We start from the raw sequence: 19963 nt of genomic DNA on the forward strand, positions 1-19963 counted from the left end.
ATCTTCGTACAGATCTGTGATTCGGGGACAAGCAGGATTGAGCCGATAGAAAGAAGGCCTCAACATACAAAATCAATAATAATTTATATTATGAATTGGTGCATACACGAAAACTCAGACGTCAATAAAACTACTATCTTTATTTTTAAACGGAAATAAAACTTGAAAACTAACGATGCTACCTATTAAATAGGAAATAAAGTACAATCTCGGGTAGATAGAAATTTATAAAAACTCTGTAGAATATCCTCTGTTGTAGTTATCCCTCAATGGTTATGCACACCGTAGTACACAAAGGAATGTACACTAATAATAGATGTTAGTCCTTTAGGGCTTGACGGGGCTATACGGGATACTGACATTCTGCCTAGGACGGATGTATAGCGCATAGCGCTAATATGTATAATCCTACACCAATTTTCTAACATCGCAAACTTGCCGAAATGTTTCCACAGAAAAATATTTCCCTTTTAACTGGATCATGAATCTTGGAACCACACATTCTGATGACCACGAAAGTTGATAACCACGAAGAGACGACCACCAGGGAATGTGTCCACCACGAAACTTGACGTAAACGACCCGTCCAAGAGAAGCCCAAACTAATTAGCTCCACCAGAAGGGTTTCACATGTGTAACTTCACTACAGGGTTTAATTATCAAAAGATATTAACTGAGTTACTCCTAATATTTACTTTATTATTCATTAAGATTAATATTTACAACACGTTTTCGGTTTAGTAACTATTGTTATACACAAAATTAAGTCTTACACACAGCTCTTGCGGGAATCTTTCTTCTTGGGTAGCCAATTTGTCAAACTGGTATCACCACAATTATACCGGAAGTGAGAGTTTACCTCAGCTACATATAAACAAACGTCAGAAACTTTCAGTATGTTTTATCAAAAAATTACATATTATAATTGGTATACATCGGACGCTAAGGACAAAAATGTTTATGGGAGTTCATCAGTTGTGTACAGTGTTTCAGTACACTATTCTCTTAATAAATTGGGGTTCTCATTACAATTATCCCACGAAGTGGAAAATTACAAATATTGATAGGAATTAAATAGTTCTTATTTAATTTAAAGTGTATAAATATAAGCTTTCGTGACTATTTTTCCTGCACACGCTAATTTTAGAACACGATTGAACTATCATCAGAAACCACAGGTAGAAAGCTCCTCAACTGCAGTTTCTATCGCACATCATGATATCCATATCATATGTCGACCGCAGGTCCCGAGCACTACTTTCTGAACCTCTTTCCTCGTGAAATCCTGCAGTTGGATGATCGAGTACACTGAAAACTTGCGATGGGAATTCAGTCTGTTTGGTATTTTGCTCATTATACCGCTGATACGTATGGGTCTGGTCATCCCTGGCACATTGTTTATTCGTGTACTCACGTTTGAAGTACAGTAATATGGTATTGTTGGCTTTAGTTCAGCCTTTGATAGTTTTTCAATGTATTGTATACTTTATTCAGATTGATATTGTATTCTGTTTGTTCATTCGTTAATAACATGCGTATATTATTCACACAAAAATGTAAATTTATAATAAAAAAACGGTTCAATACATTACTATACTAGAATACAAATTAATTACTTTATAATATATGTCTATTCAATACATAAATGATTGTGTGTTTTCAAAATATATTGTGCTATATTTAAATAGCAATAAATAGCTAATGAGATTTACACGTACTGTAAGGTGACATTGACGCCTGGACTGAAAATAAGAAATATGTAGTCTTATCCAATTAGTGTTATTTTATAATTAACCAAGTAAAGCGTAATAAAAATAAGAATGTGCATTGTAAAAATTAATAATAAAAACAATGTATTTTAGTATAATTATCTTTAAAATCGCATCATTTCACATTCAATAATCGGTCCTTATTCGTGAAATTTTTCGTGAATTGTCAGCGAGTTATACCATAATTACCGATTTATAAAACAAAAAGGAATAATTAAATGCTGCTGTATACATTTTGGGATATAGGATTAATATACAAATTGAAAAATAAAGTTACAAGATTTACTCTTGGGTATTTTAGTTTTAAGAGGAATACATTAATCAAACTGTATAAGTTCTCACAAGATCATCGACAAGAGCCACTTTTATGTCTATTTAAGAATTCCTAAATACGTTACAATCTTAAGATGGTTTTTTTCTTTTTCTTTGCAAATCGTCGTGTTAGTCTGTAATGTTACTTCACAACTGATTCTTAAATAGGCTACTTCGCCAAAAAGATGGGTCAACAGTATGGTGTTGTTAGCCCCTTCACGTTTGATCCAGAGGATTTTCCACCACTTCAAAGAGTGACAGTGAGTAGTTACGACAGTTGGCAGCAATGAGAGAAGATTAGCTCATCACGTGGACACTCACTCCCACTATTGCCAACTTGCCGACGAAGACAGTGTACAGTAAGTGGTGTACAGGTCGGCGTGTATGTTCAGTCAAGGATATTTCCTAGTTCTCTTGCGATCATAATTTGTCGTTTATTCAGTGCTATATTTCGCCAATAGTTGTCCACCAAATTTGTGTTTGTTGTAAGGTTGCTAATGGGTTTGATTGCTTGTAATGTTGTGTTGGTTACTGTTTCATAGCTTTGTTAAATATTATGCTCCGGATGTGATATGGCATCGGGGTTTATAATTGCACTTGTAGACGCACTCTTTGTTTATACCCCTAGCCGTTAACGTTAACATTTTTCAATATTTCGTTGAGTGTTGAAAGTGGTGTAAGTTTTTGGTTCGTATATCATCATAGCCGCCTCTGATTCCTCTCCTATCGCTCCTAAACGTAATTCCGCTGAACCTGGCCCGCGGTATGCGTTGCGGTAATGTGGGAGAGTGCTTGGGATGCGTTGGAGCGCCCACGTCCACTCTTGGCCTTTGTTCAAACGCGGATCCCGCTCGTTTCACACGCTGATTTACATAAGGCCAATAAATTCCGCCTCAAGTCGCCTCACTGGCCGTTTCCTTTCTGCCTTATTGCGCCAATTTGCTCCCAGAAGTTCATTTTTATGATTCATTATTATGATAATAACGCTCATAACGTGATAATGGGCAACCATGATGGAAAGGAACTTTCCAACTTTGTATTGCTGAAAATTGTGTGACTTGTGTTTATAGTTACGGTGTAAATTTTGATGTTTAATAAAAAGTCTAATTTTTATTATTCTTTGGTCTAATGTAATAATGGTGGAAAGTAGAAAGATTAAGTCCTTTTGTGCCGAATTCGCCAGTATAAAATTGTGAAATCCTCCACCAAATTACAAAAACCGCATTGATTTCTTATCGTAAAGTTGGAACCGTATTTAAGGGGAGTCAGTACGTAGAGCAGCAGGTTTACGTTTGTGTTTGTAGTTTGGTGAAATGTTTTATGGCTCATGTATTATTTTATTTTAACTCGTTAGATGGAAATAAAGTAATTGATTTGCTTACTTTTTTTGTGACATTCCACAGCCTTTCATGTCGATTTAATTCATAATCTAACACTTATTAATACTTTATAATACGTTAATACTTTCACGTATTATAAAGTTTCACGTACTTTTTGTCAGTTTATGCTATATATCTTACGTAGGCTACTTATGCATCAGGCAGAAAAAAAATTAATTACTTGATAAAACAAATATTATTGTATGAAATGAATCAATTCAATTTTTTAAATTTAAATCAGATAGTTTTTATATGATAATAGGTTTTTCCTATTATCATCACATTTTAACATTGTCGCTGTGCTGTTTGTAGTGGTATTGTGATTGACTTGGAAGTTGTTATACTTATACCTAGACAAGTACCCACTCCACCTCTGTCGTCACATTGTCATCCGACACCCGCCAACCCCGACAGCGGTATTGTTCGCGATCGATCCTCCACCGGATGTTACATTCGACTTCCGCCATCCTCCTCGTCATGGCGGCCGTCACCTGTTGCTTCGCTGACATCTTCCGTCAACGCCGGAACAAACGAGGTATCTGCCATCTTTAGAGTTATGTCATGTCAGTTCACTTTGTGGGTGTTGCCGTTCTCTGTTACCATTGACAAGGGTTGACAGTGATGCGTGTTACTTTGTTTGTTCTGATTGTATACAATTGAATTATAAATGATGAATAGACTGATGTAGCAACAATAGACGAGGCTACCCCTCCGCCCCCCGCCAAGGCTGGAAGGCAAGCTGGTTTTACTTTTTAGCCTCATTATTATTGTACAAAATTAGAGCATTTGTACGTCTGAATTAAATACGGATTCCAAGCCAGACTGCAAACGGCCTAGGTCGATAAAATGAAAACCTAAATCTGCAATGGCTCTTCATTTTCTCAGGAAGGATCCCTTAAGCAGTCAATCTGCATGGCGTTTTAAGGCCATTTCAATGCATGAAACAGCCTTTAATAGCTGCATTATATAATTTATATTAAATAATTCAAAATACTTATTACGGGATTTATCAAAATAAATCAAAACATGAATTTAACTATTCATAAGGTTTAAGTAGCCATTCCAGTGTTATAATATATGCTATAATCCTTTTTCCTCATAATCTCTTCTCATCCCACAGAACCAATAATGGCGCACGTAATTTATCACAGGCCGAAGCAGGTGGTGAAGATTCGCAGATGATATCCTAGAAGTAGTATTTTAGGCCTCATATACAGAGTTTCGATTCTTTTCGTTGAAAACCTGAAAATCAGTCACTTCTAGATTGTTTGACACGTTAAGCACGGTATATAGTATTTAGGACGTAAGCACAAGTATGGAGTTTTTTATATATGAAAGTAAATCTAATCAATGTAATTTATCAGTTGACGTTTTTATTCAAACCATTTTTAAAATAGACCATGATAGATATGAACTATTGCAAGTACACATTAATCCTGTTTTCTAATTAAGAAGATTACCGCCAAGGAGAAGTTTATAATTATGCCACACTATTGATCTAACCTTGTTTTTAAATAGTCATTGTAATCCTGGATTCTTCTAAAAGTAAGGTTACAATAAGGAGTTTCTTAATCTGATTTTTAAAACAGATTAATTTCATATAATACTTTATTTATTAAAATTCATGGACATGTCTAATTGATAATTAGAATTAGTTTTATCAATTGCTTCCCAGTAATCTAATGTATAAGAAATTTAACTATTTTAATTGCTTCAGTGTTTTATAAAAAAAGTATTCATGTTTTACGTGTCCAGTACCTTTGTCTTCTTGTAGCGAGTGGATTCATAACAGGTAACGGGAAGAACAGACAGACATGTAAGTGACGTCACGCAAGGTCAGTCAAGGTCATCAGGTCAGTCATCTCATATCCTGTCTCAACGTGAAGGTGTTTTCACCTCTCCTTATAGCAGGTGACGGAGGTAGATGAAATCCGTTCTCAACAAACCTCTCGTTTTCAGTCACTGCAAGAATCCAGTGTTGTCCTCGTATGTGTGATTTAAATTCAAAAACATGCCTATTCATTTCATCGTCTGATCTCTGCGGAATGGTTTTTTTTTATTTCAAACAAGCGTTAGCTTTATGACCGTCCATTTCAAATTGGATTCCGTCTAAACATGTTTAGTTCCTTTGTTTGTGTTAAATCATAATTGTAAATCTTAATTTGTACGAGCACATCTAAAAATATAATTGAATTTGCAATACGTCTGCAAATAAAGGCATCTTAAGAAAAATATTTTAAATTAAACTTTCACTGGTAATTTCCAATTTTGTTTTTAATGTGTAAAGAATCGTACTCTAAAATGTTATGGGAATACGTTTTACAATAATATAATTTTCAGTTGTAATTGATAACGCAATGTTTTCTTTTCTGGAAAGTTACGTTTTTGACGTATTCTGGTGTATAATTTAAAAAGAACAAGTGCCTGTCAGAATATTAAATATGTTTCAAACTAAGTTACTACATATGTTTTTTACATAATTAATGTTACATAATGTTAGATGTTATCTCACATAGCGAGAACATAATATGTAAGTTCTAAAACTAATGAATTTTTGTTGATTATAGCTTTATGATGATGACGAATTCAGTACGAATCCTTGATCATTTTCATGGTCTTAGTACTATATTTTTTACGAACTATACTGGTACATCCTGGTGAAGTGAGCCACTGAACCGAAACCTGGCCTGCCGTCTATTGTAAAGGAATTAGGTGGGATTACCTGCAGTTACTGTTATCAGCGTGATAAGATAACGTTTATTGAACACCTGTCGACACGAGCATCGCGTGATACTCCCTCCCCCCACCCACCCCACCATCACGCTGACGTGTACAGGGTAGTAATGGAGATAGAGACTGGCCATCTGCCTGATTAACCTTTACGATTTACGTTTTGCTATTGCTCTGGTTTCAATGAATCTTTGTTTCATCAGTTTAGAAAATTGAATTAACTTAACTGAGGATGTTTTCTACCCCATTCATGACTCATTATGTCATTACTTTACTGTGTCCTTAAGATATAGGCCTACTACGTTTCTTTTGGAAGTCGAACGGAATCCAGGAAATCGAATCCAGCGATCTAAAAGTTAATTTCCAACAATTTACAAAATGTCACTAATTATTGTTTAAATTATCTATATATAATAACTATAATTTTCTACCACATGACCACTTGGTAATTTAAATTTTCTATTACAGACAGAAAATGTTAATTTAGTTTTATTCGTGCAGGACAAACAAACAGAATTTAATTTTTACTCAATACAATTAATTTCTATTCTCTAAGGAAAGCTCGGCTCCAAGCTCGGGGGTTTATCTAGTGATGCGAGCTAGTCGAAGCAGGGTGAACGAACAGACATTAATTATACTCAGCATTATTGTTTTGTCCATCCGCGAACTCAGCATTTTCAGCGATCAATGAATGAACTTGTGCACTGCTATGCTATGTATTGTGCGCGCCTGATCTGAACAGCTGGCCAGGCGAGGTTCAGTGACCACGTGATATGTCCATCAGCTGTTTAACGGTGCTGCTCCCTGATTGGTTGATTACTGAGCAAACCCCGCCAACCGGACCTAACCTAATATCCACTTATATTGTTTAATTGAGCCCATTTGTACGCTATCGCACAGTTAAATGGTTCGGTGGTAGCTTTAACTATAGTATTCTATCGTAATAAGCGATTTCTTTGAAAAGCCAACTTTATTATTCCTTTTGCAGACGTTACAACTACTTAGTCTTTGCACTTCAGTTTAACACCGCCAACGTAAATTTATTTGTGTTTTGTCGAGTGTATTTAGTCCGGCTTAAAAAACGTGATCTCTAATGTAATCCAGAAAAATATTCGTCGTTGAAGGATGTGTTTTCAGTATGTAACGGTTTAACATTTATCACACACACGGTCAATTACATTCTCTTTGAGAGATCGCTGTGTGTTGTATATATGGCCCAGAAAGAACATACCAAATCAATAGGATTAGAAACAGGGTAACAGTAAGTCAAAATGAACGACATTATGCTATTATACAACATATGACATTTCAATAGACTAATCCGTGTCAGTCAAATGTGTAGAATCGTGTCGTACAACTATACTGTGGCTCCCCCCCCAGCCGAGTTTGGCACCTCTCTGTATCGGTAATTACGTCGCCAATTTGCGGCCGAGAAGTAGAACGTGGAGGCACCCGCAGTCGGATTAGGTTTTCTCGAAAATAGCACCCTGGGTCGCGACGTAGCCACAATAATTTGATATATCAGGCGTATTCCGTTATTATGGAAAATTTGACTTTGAATTACTCTTTAACATTTTTGAAGGATTTTCTGTGTCAATCGTGCACAGCATCCTTGTAACGTTTAGGCTACGGCCACACTCACCGTTTTGTCGCTGCGTCAGAATCGCAACGATAGGAGAATCTCTGTTTAGAATGGAGTTAAATGGGAGCCGGCCACACTGGCCGTCCTGCGACGACGGCAGCGATTCGAACGCAACATGTAGCGTTTTTTCGGTCGCTGCGACGAAAACGCAGCTTATGTTATCAAATGAAGGTGGCCACACTCGCCGTTCTGTCGCAACTTGTCCCTCCCCACTCTTCTTACTTCCTATACCATTTCAGTCACCTCACTCTATTTGTGACCTCTTTGACAAGTGTCTTCTTTGTTGTAATAATTCTATTAGTTAAAATGTTTGACACCGAACTATTTATTAACGAGGTGAGCATCCGTCCTCCACTTGGGATCTTAAATTAAAGGACTACAGTAGCCGTGATTTAAAATCTAAGCTATGGATTGAGGTGGCCAGGATAGTGCTTTCGAACTGGGAGCAGATGACTAATGAGGAAAAAAATAAAGAAGGTGAGAGTAAAATTTTAGTACTTGAAATAATAATGAATTTATTTTCATAAAAACAAGACCATTTACAAAAAATAAGCAATGACTGAAAAAACTAAACCTAACCACATTTTCCAGTAATTGTGCAAGTAGAGAGAATATTTAACTGCTTAAAAAAATTTACTCCAGTCTTCCGTGAAAAATCGTAATCGCTCCCTGTAGCGTACAAAATAAAATGTAGGACTGTAAGGTTTTACAGAAATTTACTATAATTTTAGCACAACAATTACTAAAACTATCAATGTTATGCACACATTACATGAAACTGAACAGCATTGAATATTATAAATAAAAAATAATATAAATATGATGTGTTCATATCTAAGGGAGTTTCAGTTTTATAAAGCAGTAATGTACACTTTTATCAAGCTCATTTAACAAAACTTTCCTATATTATTAATGGCATACTTAAGAGTAAGTTATTTAAATCATGTCAAATTGCCAAGGAACGCTTCCCAGCGGGGGATGTGAAATAATTGGCGAATCTATCGCGGATTGCTTTTGCAGTCAAAGGGCGCCGCCAGTGCCCAACACGGGTATGTCTTCTAAAGGACAAGACAGGGTGTCTTCAAACTGAAAACGTCTCTTACACGTACAAAGTTGTGTAAAACACATGCGGCTTGAACAACCTCTACAACAAATTCTGAGTCCAAACAAATAGCACCATGAAAAACTCGCCATTTGTTAGCAAGTAAACCGAAAGTGCATTCAACAAATCGACGAGCTCGTGAAAGCCGATAGTTAAAACAATATTTTTTGTGTGGTTACATTTCTTTTAGCATATGGCCTAAGAACATGTTGAGTCATTGAGAAAGCTTCATCTGCTACAATGACGAAAGGCATTGGGGTGTCATCTTCAGAATCAGGCAATCTTTGATCATTTGGTATACTAAGTTTTCCCTTAACTAGCAGATTGTGCAAGGCAGACTGTCTAAAAATATTAGAATCACTATTTTTTTCCGTAACTACCAATATCAATTGCAGTAAAACAATAGTTTGAATCAACCAAAGCAAGCAACACAACAGAAAAAAATTGTTTGTAGTTGAAATACTCCGAGCCACTTCCTTGAGGATTCACTATTCGGATTATGTTTTCCGTCCAAGGCTCCTATGCAGTTTGGAAAATTTGCACGAGTATTGAAGCCATTGGCAAATTTCTTCTTCCCATTCTTCGGTAATTTGGCAGTTTCATAAACTTTTCTTTCATAGTAGCCCATAAAAACCGTGCAAGTTTCTCTGATGAGTTTACTTATAGTCGATCTACCAATTCGGTATTCAAACGCGAGAGATCTGAACGTGTTTCCTGTAGCAATAAACCTGAAACAAATAACAAAATCTGTAGATATATATTTTATCTCACAGTAATAAGACACTGTGTTAGTTGTTCAAGTTTATTATTGGGGACTTGAACATAAAACCCAACCCCCCCCCCCCCACCTGAAACGAAACAAATCTAACTTTTTGGACTTTTCTGGTTGGTTAATGTAATTTACATTACTAACATGTATCCTTGATAAAGTATATAATTGCATAAAACTGTCTTTATTACAGTAAAGGAATTGCAAAAAAAAATGGAGATCACTACGAGATTGTTTTGCGAGGGAGATGAAAAACTTGAAAATTACCTAGTGGCAGTAGCCAAAAGAAGAAGAAAAAGTATGTGTACTTCGATCAACTGCTGTTCCTCACTGCGAACAACACTGACAGGAGGTAAGAATTAATAAGAAAATATTAGCAAATCTGTTAACCTAACCTAACCTAACCTAACCTAACCTTTTTCAACTTGTTTTTTTTAACAGGTTTAACTTGTTGTAGGTAAAAAATTTGAGAGTTTAACTTTTATCCTGAACTCAATGGTGAAGAGCTATTTTTCTTGCAGGACAACCACCAATGTTCCTGATGAGCAACCCGACATTGGAAACGAAAATGCGGCTACTGAAGAAAACAACGAAGATTTGACTGAGGTAGTTGCTTCAGAACCAGCAAACACCTAACCAAGTAGCGCCCAACCAAGCAGCGCCTAAACCGTTTCAACAAAAAATATCGACAGACTCCCCTTTGAAATGGCCGTACTTAAACATTTGACAAATGCAAGCAAGCCAACGGGATGAAGAAGAAGAAGCTGATAAGCACTTTCTACTATCCTTTTTGCCTATGTTAAAAAACCTTCCTGTTGACAAAAAATTGTGGGTTCGGATGAAATTTACGGAAGTTATGCAGCAAGCCTTGGCAGTAGAACGCTATAACCCTCCCCCTGCATTTTTTGCCCACTCAAGTCACCAGTGGCAGCAGCTACCAAACGTCCCTAATCTTCATCCCCAATATAACTACCCTAATTGGGACGGATGCTTCTCCAAGAGAGCGCCAGGCTAACATTCAGTCCCCTACACCCTCTGAATCGCTTAGTAACAATAATTCGGATGTGTTTAGTGTTTTTGAAGAATTGTAATTGGACTGGACACCTTCATTGCAAAAGTGTTAATTTATTTTTACTGCATTATTTAAATGTAAGATTACATAACCTCTTGCATTACAAATATTTACTTGTTTGATTTGATATTTTGCTATCTCATTTACCTACAACAACAAATACAATTATAATCTATTACAAATAAACTATTAAAGTAATGGATTTAAAATTATAATAACATGAAATTTGTTCTGAGGTTTTAAGTGGTAGAGACGACTGAACTTCGCCTCCTTAAATTTTCTTTTTCCATTTCAATATAAAAGTAGGAACGTGGAATAATTGATAACGTTGAAGCATTTAATATATTTTGTCAAATGTTATTATAATATCAGAGTAATTGTCACATTTTGTTACGTACCTCAAAGTTACAGCTAAGCGTTCCTCTGCTGGTATACTCAGACGTAGTCTGGTGTCTTGGTTTTGACAGATCATCTCTCACTAGAGCTAATAGTTCATCAAACGATGTGGCACTCATTCGAAAATAAGAGAAGAGAACTTTTCATTATCATTACGCAAAAAACTCATTAATGTATAAAACTGGCCTTGGCTCAAACGCACTGTGTTCATTGGATGAATACCAAATCTTCTCTTTCTTTTCTTTTTCAAATAAGATCTAACAGCTAACACTAGTAATAAGTCTGCTTCACTTAGAGAAGACATCTTTGCCACTGAGATCTGCGTTTTTGACGGCGAGTGTGGCCCATGTCTGCGATTCTGACGCAACGTCATCGTCGCATGCGATTCTGACGCAGCGACAAAAACGGTGAGTGTGGCCGTAGCCTTATAATGATAACTTGCAATCAATAACTGCTGCTGCGTGTGGCAATTTCAGAACATATATTTGTTACGGCCGAAACTCCAAGGTAGATTGCACGGACTCACATGTATTAGCTACTATCCCGAGTTAGTTACAAATTGAAGATTTCTAACAATTACTTCTGGTTTTTAGTACTGTACTTACTGTACCTGTATCTCCGCCAGTGTAGTAATTTATCCACCGAAACTGTGCGCCTCGCATGCTCGCGTGTCCAACACAACTCCGCACGTTATACGAGAACTGTCCGGGGAAACTTATCTCAACTGTTTTGGAACAAAATTCATTAACGGACACTTTCTGACTTCACTCGACTCCCCATTTCGCCCAAGTTTAAAACCACTGGGTATATTATAATCTTAAATCTATTTAATAACTTTGCCAAATTTACCAGTTTTTTTTTTTTGTAAGCTTCGTATTGGCTAAAAAGTGTAAATCAACTATTTCGAAAGCAAGTAAAATAAATCAGTTTCTTCGACTGTGTTCTATATTGTAGTCATTCATTAATTCCGTTGTAACTAATGTTTACATATTGATTATTATGGCTGTTGATTTTAAGTACTTTACAGAAATTTTTTGTGAGGTTTAACCTCTAAAAATATATACTGTACAGGAAACGTAATTGGAATCAAAATTTTTAATTCTTAATCTTAAAAACTTTGTCAAAACATTTCCCATCCTATTGAAAGATAGTCTATATGCCCATAGTCTATATGCCCCCCCCCTGAAACTTAAAGCTGTATACGCCACTGCTACGAAGTGAGCATACAACGTATTGTATTGATTCCTACCGCAGCGGCAAGGACTCTATAGCGGGCCCTGCCAAATAAAAACTGGCACAGACCTACAGATAGCGCTACATCAGTCTGGCGTACGTAGTGCACACAGAGCGTGACAGTGTGCTGTAGTTTCATGATAATATATAATTAAGATACGTTTTTATAGAGTTTATGGTTGGTTATGGCAACACGTCAGTTGTTACTTATCTTTAGAACGATCATATACGAGTATTTTATGTCTTGTGTGTTTTTTGTGTAATTTTTTCAGTGTTGGTGTCGTGTCTATTCACTGTTATTTTATGTTTTACAATTTCAATATAAATAAGTAGTTTTTTTAAACACAAACAAGGAGCGATTTTCTTACATATTCTGGTCTAGACTAGAATATACTTGTAAGTATCTAGCCCATGATAAATTATTTATCGGTTTGTATGATCAGATCATATTAATTGTTCGTAATGAAAATCGTATGTCATATTTAACGTTTATATTTTGCGGGTTTGTGTGATGCTACAAAAGTATATTTTGTTCAAAGGCAAATACGATATCTTTATTATGGATATTTAATATAGTTCATATATCTATTTATTTAAAAATAATTTATGCTCCTTATTACTGTTCTTTAAACTGCCAATGACAACATGCCAACGGTAATATTAAAAGAATATTATTATGTTACATTAAAAGTCACCTGTTTCGGGAAATTTGGACTTTGTGGGGACAAAAGGGTATTGACTACAGAGGGGCTGTGATTAATAACGCCAATAACAATGTTTGAATAATACTAAACTATTTTACTAAGGCTATTATAATATAAATATATATATAAATATATATATATATAAAGGTTGAGTCACAAAAAGTACTGGCTTCGCCGGGAACTTATTATTGAATCGAATAAGAGAACGGTTATAAAATGATTTTGTTAATTTGAATTTAATACAAAAATTATCATAATTTATTATTATTTTGTAAATAATTAACACTTTTAATTCTCAAAAGTATCTATCCTGATAAATTTGTTGGTTTACAATCGCAGTCCTACTGTAAGTTTGGATGTATAATATAATGCTTGATGTACATTGCTTTGAAACAACACTCTGTACCATAATTAAGTTCTAATTACAAAATAATAATACTTTCTAATTTACATCCAAGTATTTGTAGCGTGCGTGGATAGTTATGTATGTCCTTGATATGATCGGCTCGAGGCAATGGATCTTTGTAGTGATGGCGAGTTGCTGGCGGTCAGACCGATAGTATGGCTTCCACACGTGGACATTGGAGTCGGGTTTTTGCTTGCACGTATAGTTTAGGTACATATATGCGTATGTACATATCGTGAATTTATATTAAAATAATCACATTATTAACTAGTATTTAATTGCGGTGTTACAGTGTTTATATATTTTAAACACAAATGAGCCTAGAGTTATTTTTTTTAATTTCTTCCAAACAATAAATATTTTACTTTTCAAATACCTAATGCGTTGCAAGTACGTTTTGACTATTTAATGAATAAAGTGTGTCAATTGTTTTAATGTAAACAGAATAAGTATTTTTATCATAATTTGTCGAGTTTTAAATCTTCTAAGAAGTAAAGAAAATAATAATTTCTATCGGAAATGGCAATAACTTATAAGAAACCTTACCAATTTTGCGAAAGTAGGTAATCCTTGTGGCCTCTTATCAAAGTATAATTTTGCATAATTTTTTTTCTCTGATTTTGTATATGTACAGTACAATATTTTGTATATAGCGTGTATATATGTGTAACCGTATGTTAAAATTTTATGAAATATGTAACTATCCACTCTATTCTTTGATAAATATTGGATTTAATAATAAAAAAGTAGCGTTAAAATAAACTATCAAAAAATTTAAAGAGTTTCCAGGTATGGTAACTGGTGAAATCTTCATATTAGTGTCTCTTTGATGTCTCGGAGCTTTAAAAGAAATCTTAAAAATCAAATGCCAAAGATATTTTTAAATAGAATTTACTTAAAAAAAAATAAGTGCTATAAAAGGTTTGGAGAATAAAATCAACTGGTGTAAAATAAAGGACAGAAAAAAAAAACCAACAATTTGTATCTCTCACGCTTGGGCGAATAAAATTAAATAACAAAGTCTCCAAGACATTGATGGAAAGGGGAAAATGCAATAAAGCAATCACCAATCAGCAGTTAATTAAAAGCATTTTTCAATCGTAACCGCCGCAAGGCTGTCGGCACGAACCGTTCATCGCACTCAATTTTGTTCGTGATTAAGGCAGCTGCTCTTTTTCATTAGCATTTCTATGGTACTTTGATCGGATCTTTGTTACTGGAAGGTTATTGACATTATCGTCTGTGTCTGGCAGTAGATGATATCGCAGATCTACATTGGTTTAACATATAAGTTTATTGTTGATCTTTACAGTACAACCAACATTTGACTAGTGTAATATACTTGCAATTGATTTCCGCATATATTAATAAACTGTAATCTGTTTTTACCTATAGGCATGTTGGTTTTGTATTTGAGAGAACGCATTACATGTAAAGTTTAATAAGAGGGTTAAAATAAATAAATATGGAAGCAATTTCAAACTTAGTGCAAGCTTCGTAATGATTGCGTTTTCCCCGCCTTAAATTTACTTGAAAAGTTGTGTTAATATACTTAACAAGTTTTACTTTGTAGTTATTTAACTTTTCCTTTCATAAACAATAACTTTTAACACCTGACGCTGGGGTCTTAGATGTCGGAAGGCTCCGTGTGAGAAAATTAAAATTATTGGACAGTTGTGAGTTTTTCCATTGAAAATTATAAAAAAATAGTTTTTCCAATAAGAAAAGCTCCTCCTTCAATAACTTTTAAGTTTCAGTTGGGTTTTTATGTTTTTGTACAAAAATAGTGTTTTAGGAACAGTGTTATCAACGTATACGTATTAGTAATGTTATATGTATTAAGGGTGATTTCGTTGCAAATTACATGATGTAGTTTTTGAGGATACATTCACAAATCCTGTACTGCCTGTATCCCAACATTTTAACAGTTGTTTCTGATTTGCTACCGTTGAATAAAATGTTTGTCTAACATTTAAAATGATTCGAAAACGGCAAAGTCGGTGTTCGATCTTTACCATTGATCTTGCCTTTTAATATCACCCACACAAGTATTCCATAAAATATAAACTTATAGAGACTTCAATGTTGACTGGTTTTTACTATGGGTAAAATACAGTTTGGAGATTATAGAGATTATCTGTTTTTGAGCTTAATGTTTAGTTGTAATTTATGAATATGTGTATCTCAATCCACGTATGAGCTCATCCTGTCTTATCAGTTACGAAATGACGAAGTTACGTAACGTGACGTGTATCTGCTGGAATAGCGAATAATATTTTCAGCAACTATAAAAGTGTGTAATCTAGTAAGATTAGTATGCGATTACACTATTACCATTACTGCTACTACGATTACTACAACTATTACACTCGTCATAAATCGACACACTCAGTACTTAATTACCTTATCTTATTACTAAAGCCTCAAGTATTGTTTAGTGTGGTAGCCACTATCTTCTAAGGTAACTTTAAGTTTGGAAACTTGAGAATAGTTATGTTAATATTGTAGCTAACACATTGCCCTGCAGATACTGTAGGGGTTATTAAATAACATGTTAGGTAAGTATTAATCAGGCACCATTTTCACTCGCGGGGAGAATATTTAGCGGAGGGAGGAGAAGAGTTTACATGCGTGCATTACGGGGCGACACATCTGCCACACGAAACTGCGAGGGTGGGAGTGGCAGTATGAGGGGGTGAGGGGGCTTTTAAATTGCACCTCGTTGCCGAAGTTTGGCCAAGTAAACTCACGGTGACAGCGGCGTATAAACTGTTTAAAACAAGTTAAATTACAGTCTCAATGTGACATAATGGTACTCCCCTTGCGCGGCTTATACCTCTCCAGGTCTTTATTGCTTTGAGTCAATAATTCTCAATTTAAAGTGAAAAATAACTTTCAAATTATATATTAATTTAAACGTTTCGATGAAAAGAGAGCCGTTACATCGAACCCACAACGATTTTGAAAGCCATGTTTCAAATCCTCGAGTCCATAAACTCATCGCTTACTTTTCATATTTCTGTAAATTCATTTTCTATAAATGATGGATCGGTAAATATCCAAGATTACAATCTAGTATTTCCCGCCAGAACTGTTTAAAAGCCCGTTAAATTTTCAAAAATATCGTAGTCAATTGTACCTTCGTAAACTGCACGCGATACGGATCTCGATGGCTGCAGGATCCTGCTAATCTTGTAGTTCAGTGCCACCACAGTTAGTAATTGTCCAATTGGCTGAGGACATTGAGGACGAATCTCAATGTATTTGTTCCTCTGATACGCAGCGGTGGCTCTGTGTGTATAGTTTAAGCGTATTTTCAACTTTTTCAACGTATTTTCTTTCAACTCTGATTCTCCGTTCTGTTGGTGATTTAATCCTTGACGTTTTAGGTCACCGATTACAAATACGTGACCGCCATTCAACTCCTCACGGACTCGCTTAACGCATTGTATCGACTTTTAACTATAATTTGTCGTAAACATGTCATAGATTCTAGCGATCTTAAAGAGACTTCGTTTTGGAAACTTTTTTGAGGGCGTACCTAGTCAAGAGATAGTTTAGTGTGGCGTGAGTGAATGTAGGTAGAATTCAGTATCGTATGGTCATTGACAATTAGACGAATCAACAACTAAGTGGTTGGTTTGAAATCTACATTATACTTCAGGCTTTTTCCTTTTCAGGGTCATTAGGATATTTAGTGAAGTATAATTTCAAAGAATGACTCAATCTCTCAGATCGTAACAAACACTCTGGAACACTAGAGTAGTCAATGGACACATAATTTATTTCTTTCAAATCTTCGGCTGAGAATTTCTATTGGAATATTTGTCGGTTCAAACAATGTTGAGTCGTTTAAGGTCGACCACGACATGATACCTTGTCCCATATAACGGACAGTGCAGCTCATGTACGGTTATGGTAAACTGTCATTATCCGGCGCTCCGGTTTAACGAGGTAGCAACGACCTGCAAGTGTTTACTACAGAGTATTTAGTTACATTCCAAACAAGGCATAGAATGAGAGACGAGATTCAGATAACACCGACGCTGAACATCGGTTATAAGATCAACATTTACCACCGATATTTGATGTTTAGAAAAACCTTGTTCCTTCAGAAAGGCTTATTTTTGTAAGTAAATAACTTAAGCGTATAACATTTTTCTCATTGGCGTCTTAATAATATTTTATTGCCATACTGTTTAGTAAAAAACATGTGTTATTATAATACCTTGAAATCCTTTTTGACATTTATTTAGGTCTACAAGTAAGTATGTTAGATAACTCAAACATGTGGTAATAAATTATATACTTTGATTTGTAAAAGTATTTTTAAATTGTTAACATTTGTTATTTTAATTAATTTAATTTTTTCAGATGTTTTGATCAATTATTAAGTCTAAATTATAACTTTTTCAATCACCTGCTATGTTTAGTTGATTCATCTACTCGCTGAAAAATGTGTTCCTAGGTTTATGCTAATTATATATTGTAATTATGTTGTATATATTACTATGTTATTTATATTTTGTCATCAGACATTTCAGTTGCCTCAAACTTACATTTCTATGCGAGACTATATGTCTGTTAAAAGTTTTGCATACTGTAAACTCGATATTAAAAAACAATAGCTTAGATATGAGTTTATTTTATTTCAATTTTACCAAAAAATATTAGATTCTTTCTCATCCAGAGCTGAAAATATTATTGTAAAATGAAATAGTTTTCTCTTATAATTACGATATAGCTTGCCGATACATTCGTAATATGCAGTATACAAACATTGTGCAAATAATGAATAATTTACTAATTAAATAGATGCTTTATTTTAGCACCTAATAGTCAATATTAGTTATTAAAGAGATTAATTATTATTAATTAATTTTTCATGGTTGTAAGAATTTTCGAATTGTTTGATATAACTAAATCTTTTAAATGACTCTAGTGTTTGACTTAAGTTTGCGAATTTAATATTGAGAAATTCTATTAATTTAACTATTTTTACTAGATAAATTATGTAGTTTACGATGTTACTTGCTTATCTTTTTTTATTATGTTAAAAAATAATTATATAGATATACTTTGTCAGACGAAGTAGCTAAGACACATTTTCTGTAATAAAAGCAATTAATTGTAGAACTGCCCTCGATGTTGCCCACAGGACTGTGGAAGTTTAGATAAACGGAAACCTATAAAATACCCTTCTCACGTAAAGGAAGGCTAGAGAATCCGACAGAGCTGTAAGGGTCATCACCCCACTGTAAAGTATTACATTATGGTCCTTCAGGCCGGACGGATTAGGCCGCAGCTCTGCACCAGTGAGATATGGGGATTAGGAATGGAAGGTTTGAATGCACCTAGATCATTTTTTTGTGTCCACTTCATAAAGAAGAGCTCTTTTTTAGAATGTCTTATTCTTCTGACGGTTGTTGGTGACTCATTTAAAATGAATGGTCCAAAAATAAGATCCTTAAATTTACATAACACTTTTATAATAAAGCATTTATAGTTTTCAGTTGTTATTAATTTGGCATTATTTCTTATCTCGTGGGTGTTTTATGTGGCATTATAAATATGTTAGATAATATGTGTAGACAACATATGATGTCATTATTGGTTTTATAATGGGGCTCTCCTTACAGTTTTTATCCGTATTATTTATCCCAAACTACATTATCAGCTAAACTCATAGCCTCACTAGAACCACCAATAGACTCTGGTATTGCAATGTTAATAATCTTCATCGTTCTTTTCAGTACTCATTGTTTGATAATATTAAATTATAAATAATACTGCTTCCAGGTAAATAAAATTAGAACCCTACAATTTTCCGAAACAAATCATATTATATTCTTCAATTATTGTCATGCACCGTTTCTAAAATGTACCTGTTATTTAAACATACTTAAATTCTTATAAAAAGAACATTGTATTTCCTAATCATATTATTTCAATTCTATTTGTTACTATTTATTCTCTCAATAGTAATAAAATTGAATCTTTTGCTAATAAATTAAGAAAAATAAATTAACGTTAAATAAAAAAAAAAATAAACGTCTCTATTCATTCGAGTTTTAACAAAAAAGCCCTTAACATAATGATACATAAGTACACAATAATAATAATATTTTTAAAACTACTTATCTTTTTAAGGGTTATGGCATTTTTATTTGCCCCTTGCCGTTTAAACTTTTAATTTGAATATATCTCTTAAAACGACCATATATTTTTAATGTACCTTGAAATCTCAATTAGAGTAAATGTATCTGAAATGTCCATTGCAATAATATTGTTTGTGTAAAACACATGAATCAGATGTCTTACTTTTCAAATTGGTGCAGCTTACTTTGTAACCAATAATGCGGAATATAACATTTTTAATCATTCCCCATTCCTTTACCGGGACTAGCTAGTAATTTCCTGTATATGGTCGATAGGTAAATTTTATAATC

General features: G+C 34.3%; 1 protein-coding gene across 4 annotated transcripts in view; it reads left to right on the forward strand.

The window, feature by feature from the left end:
- Positions 1–19963, forward strand: part of LOC124353947 (caskin-1-like) — a 305599-nt gene that overhangs the window by 113722 nt on the left and 171914 nt on the right. The window contains exons 1-2 of one of the 4 annotated variants that reach the window (XM_046804029.1): positions 2447–2566; positions 3773–3995. The exons of 1 other annotated variant lie outside the window; for it this stretch is intronic. In XM_046804029.1, coding sequence (XP_046659985.1) covers positions 3905–3995 — 91 coding nt within the window. In that variant the 5' untranslated portion in view covers positions 2447–2566; positions 3773–3904. Of the gene's footprint in view, positions 1–2446; positions 2572–3693; positions 3996–19963 lie in introns of those variants that run through there. 2 more of the 4 variants (XM_046804030.1, XM_046804028.1) reach the window with 2 other exon arrangements.

Source organism: Homalodisca vitripennis, chromosome 2 (genome assembly GCF_021130785.1).
Source record: "Homalodisca vitripennis isolate AUS2020 chromosome 2, UT_GWSS_2.1, whole genome shotgun sequence".
Lineage (NCBI taxonomy): Eukaryota > Metazoa > Arthropoda > Insecta > Hemiptera > Cicadellidae > Homalodisca > Homalodisca vitripennis.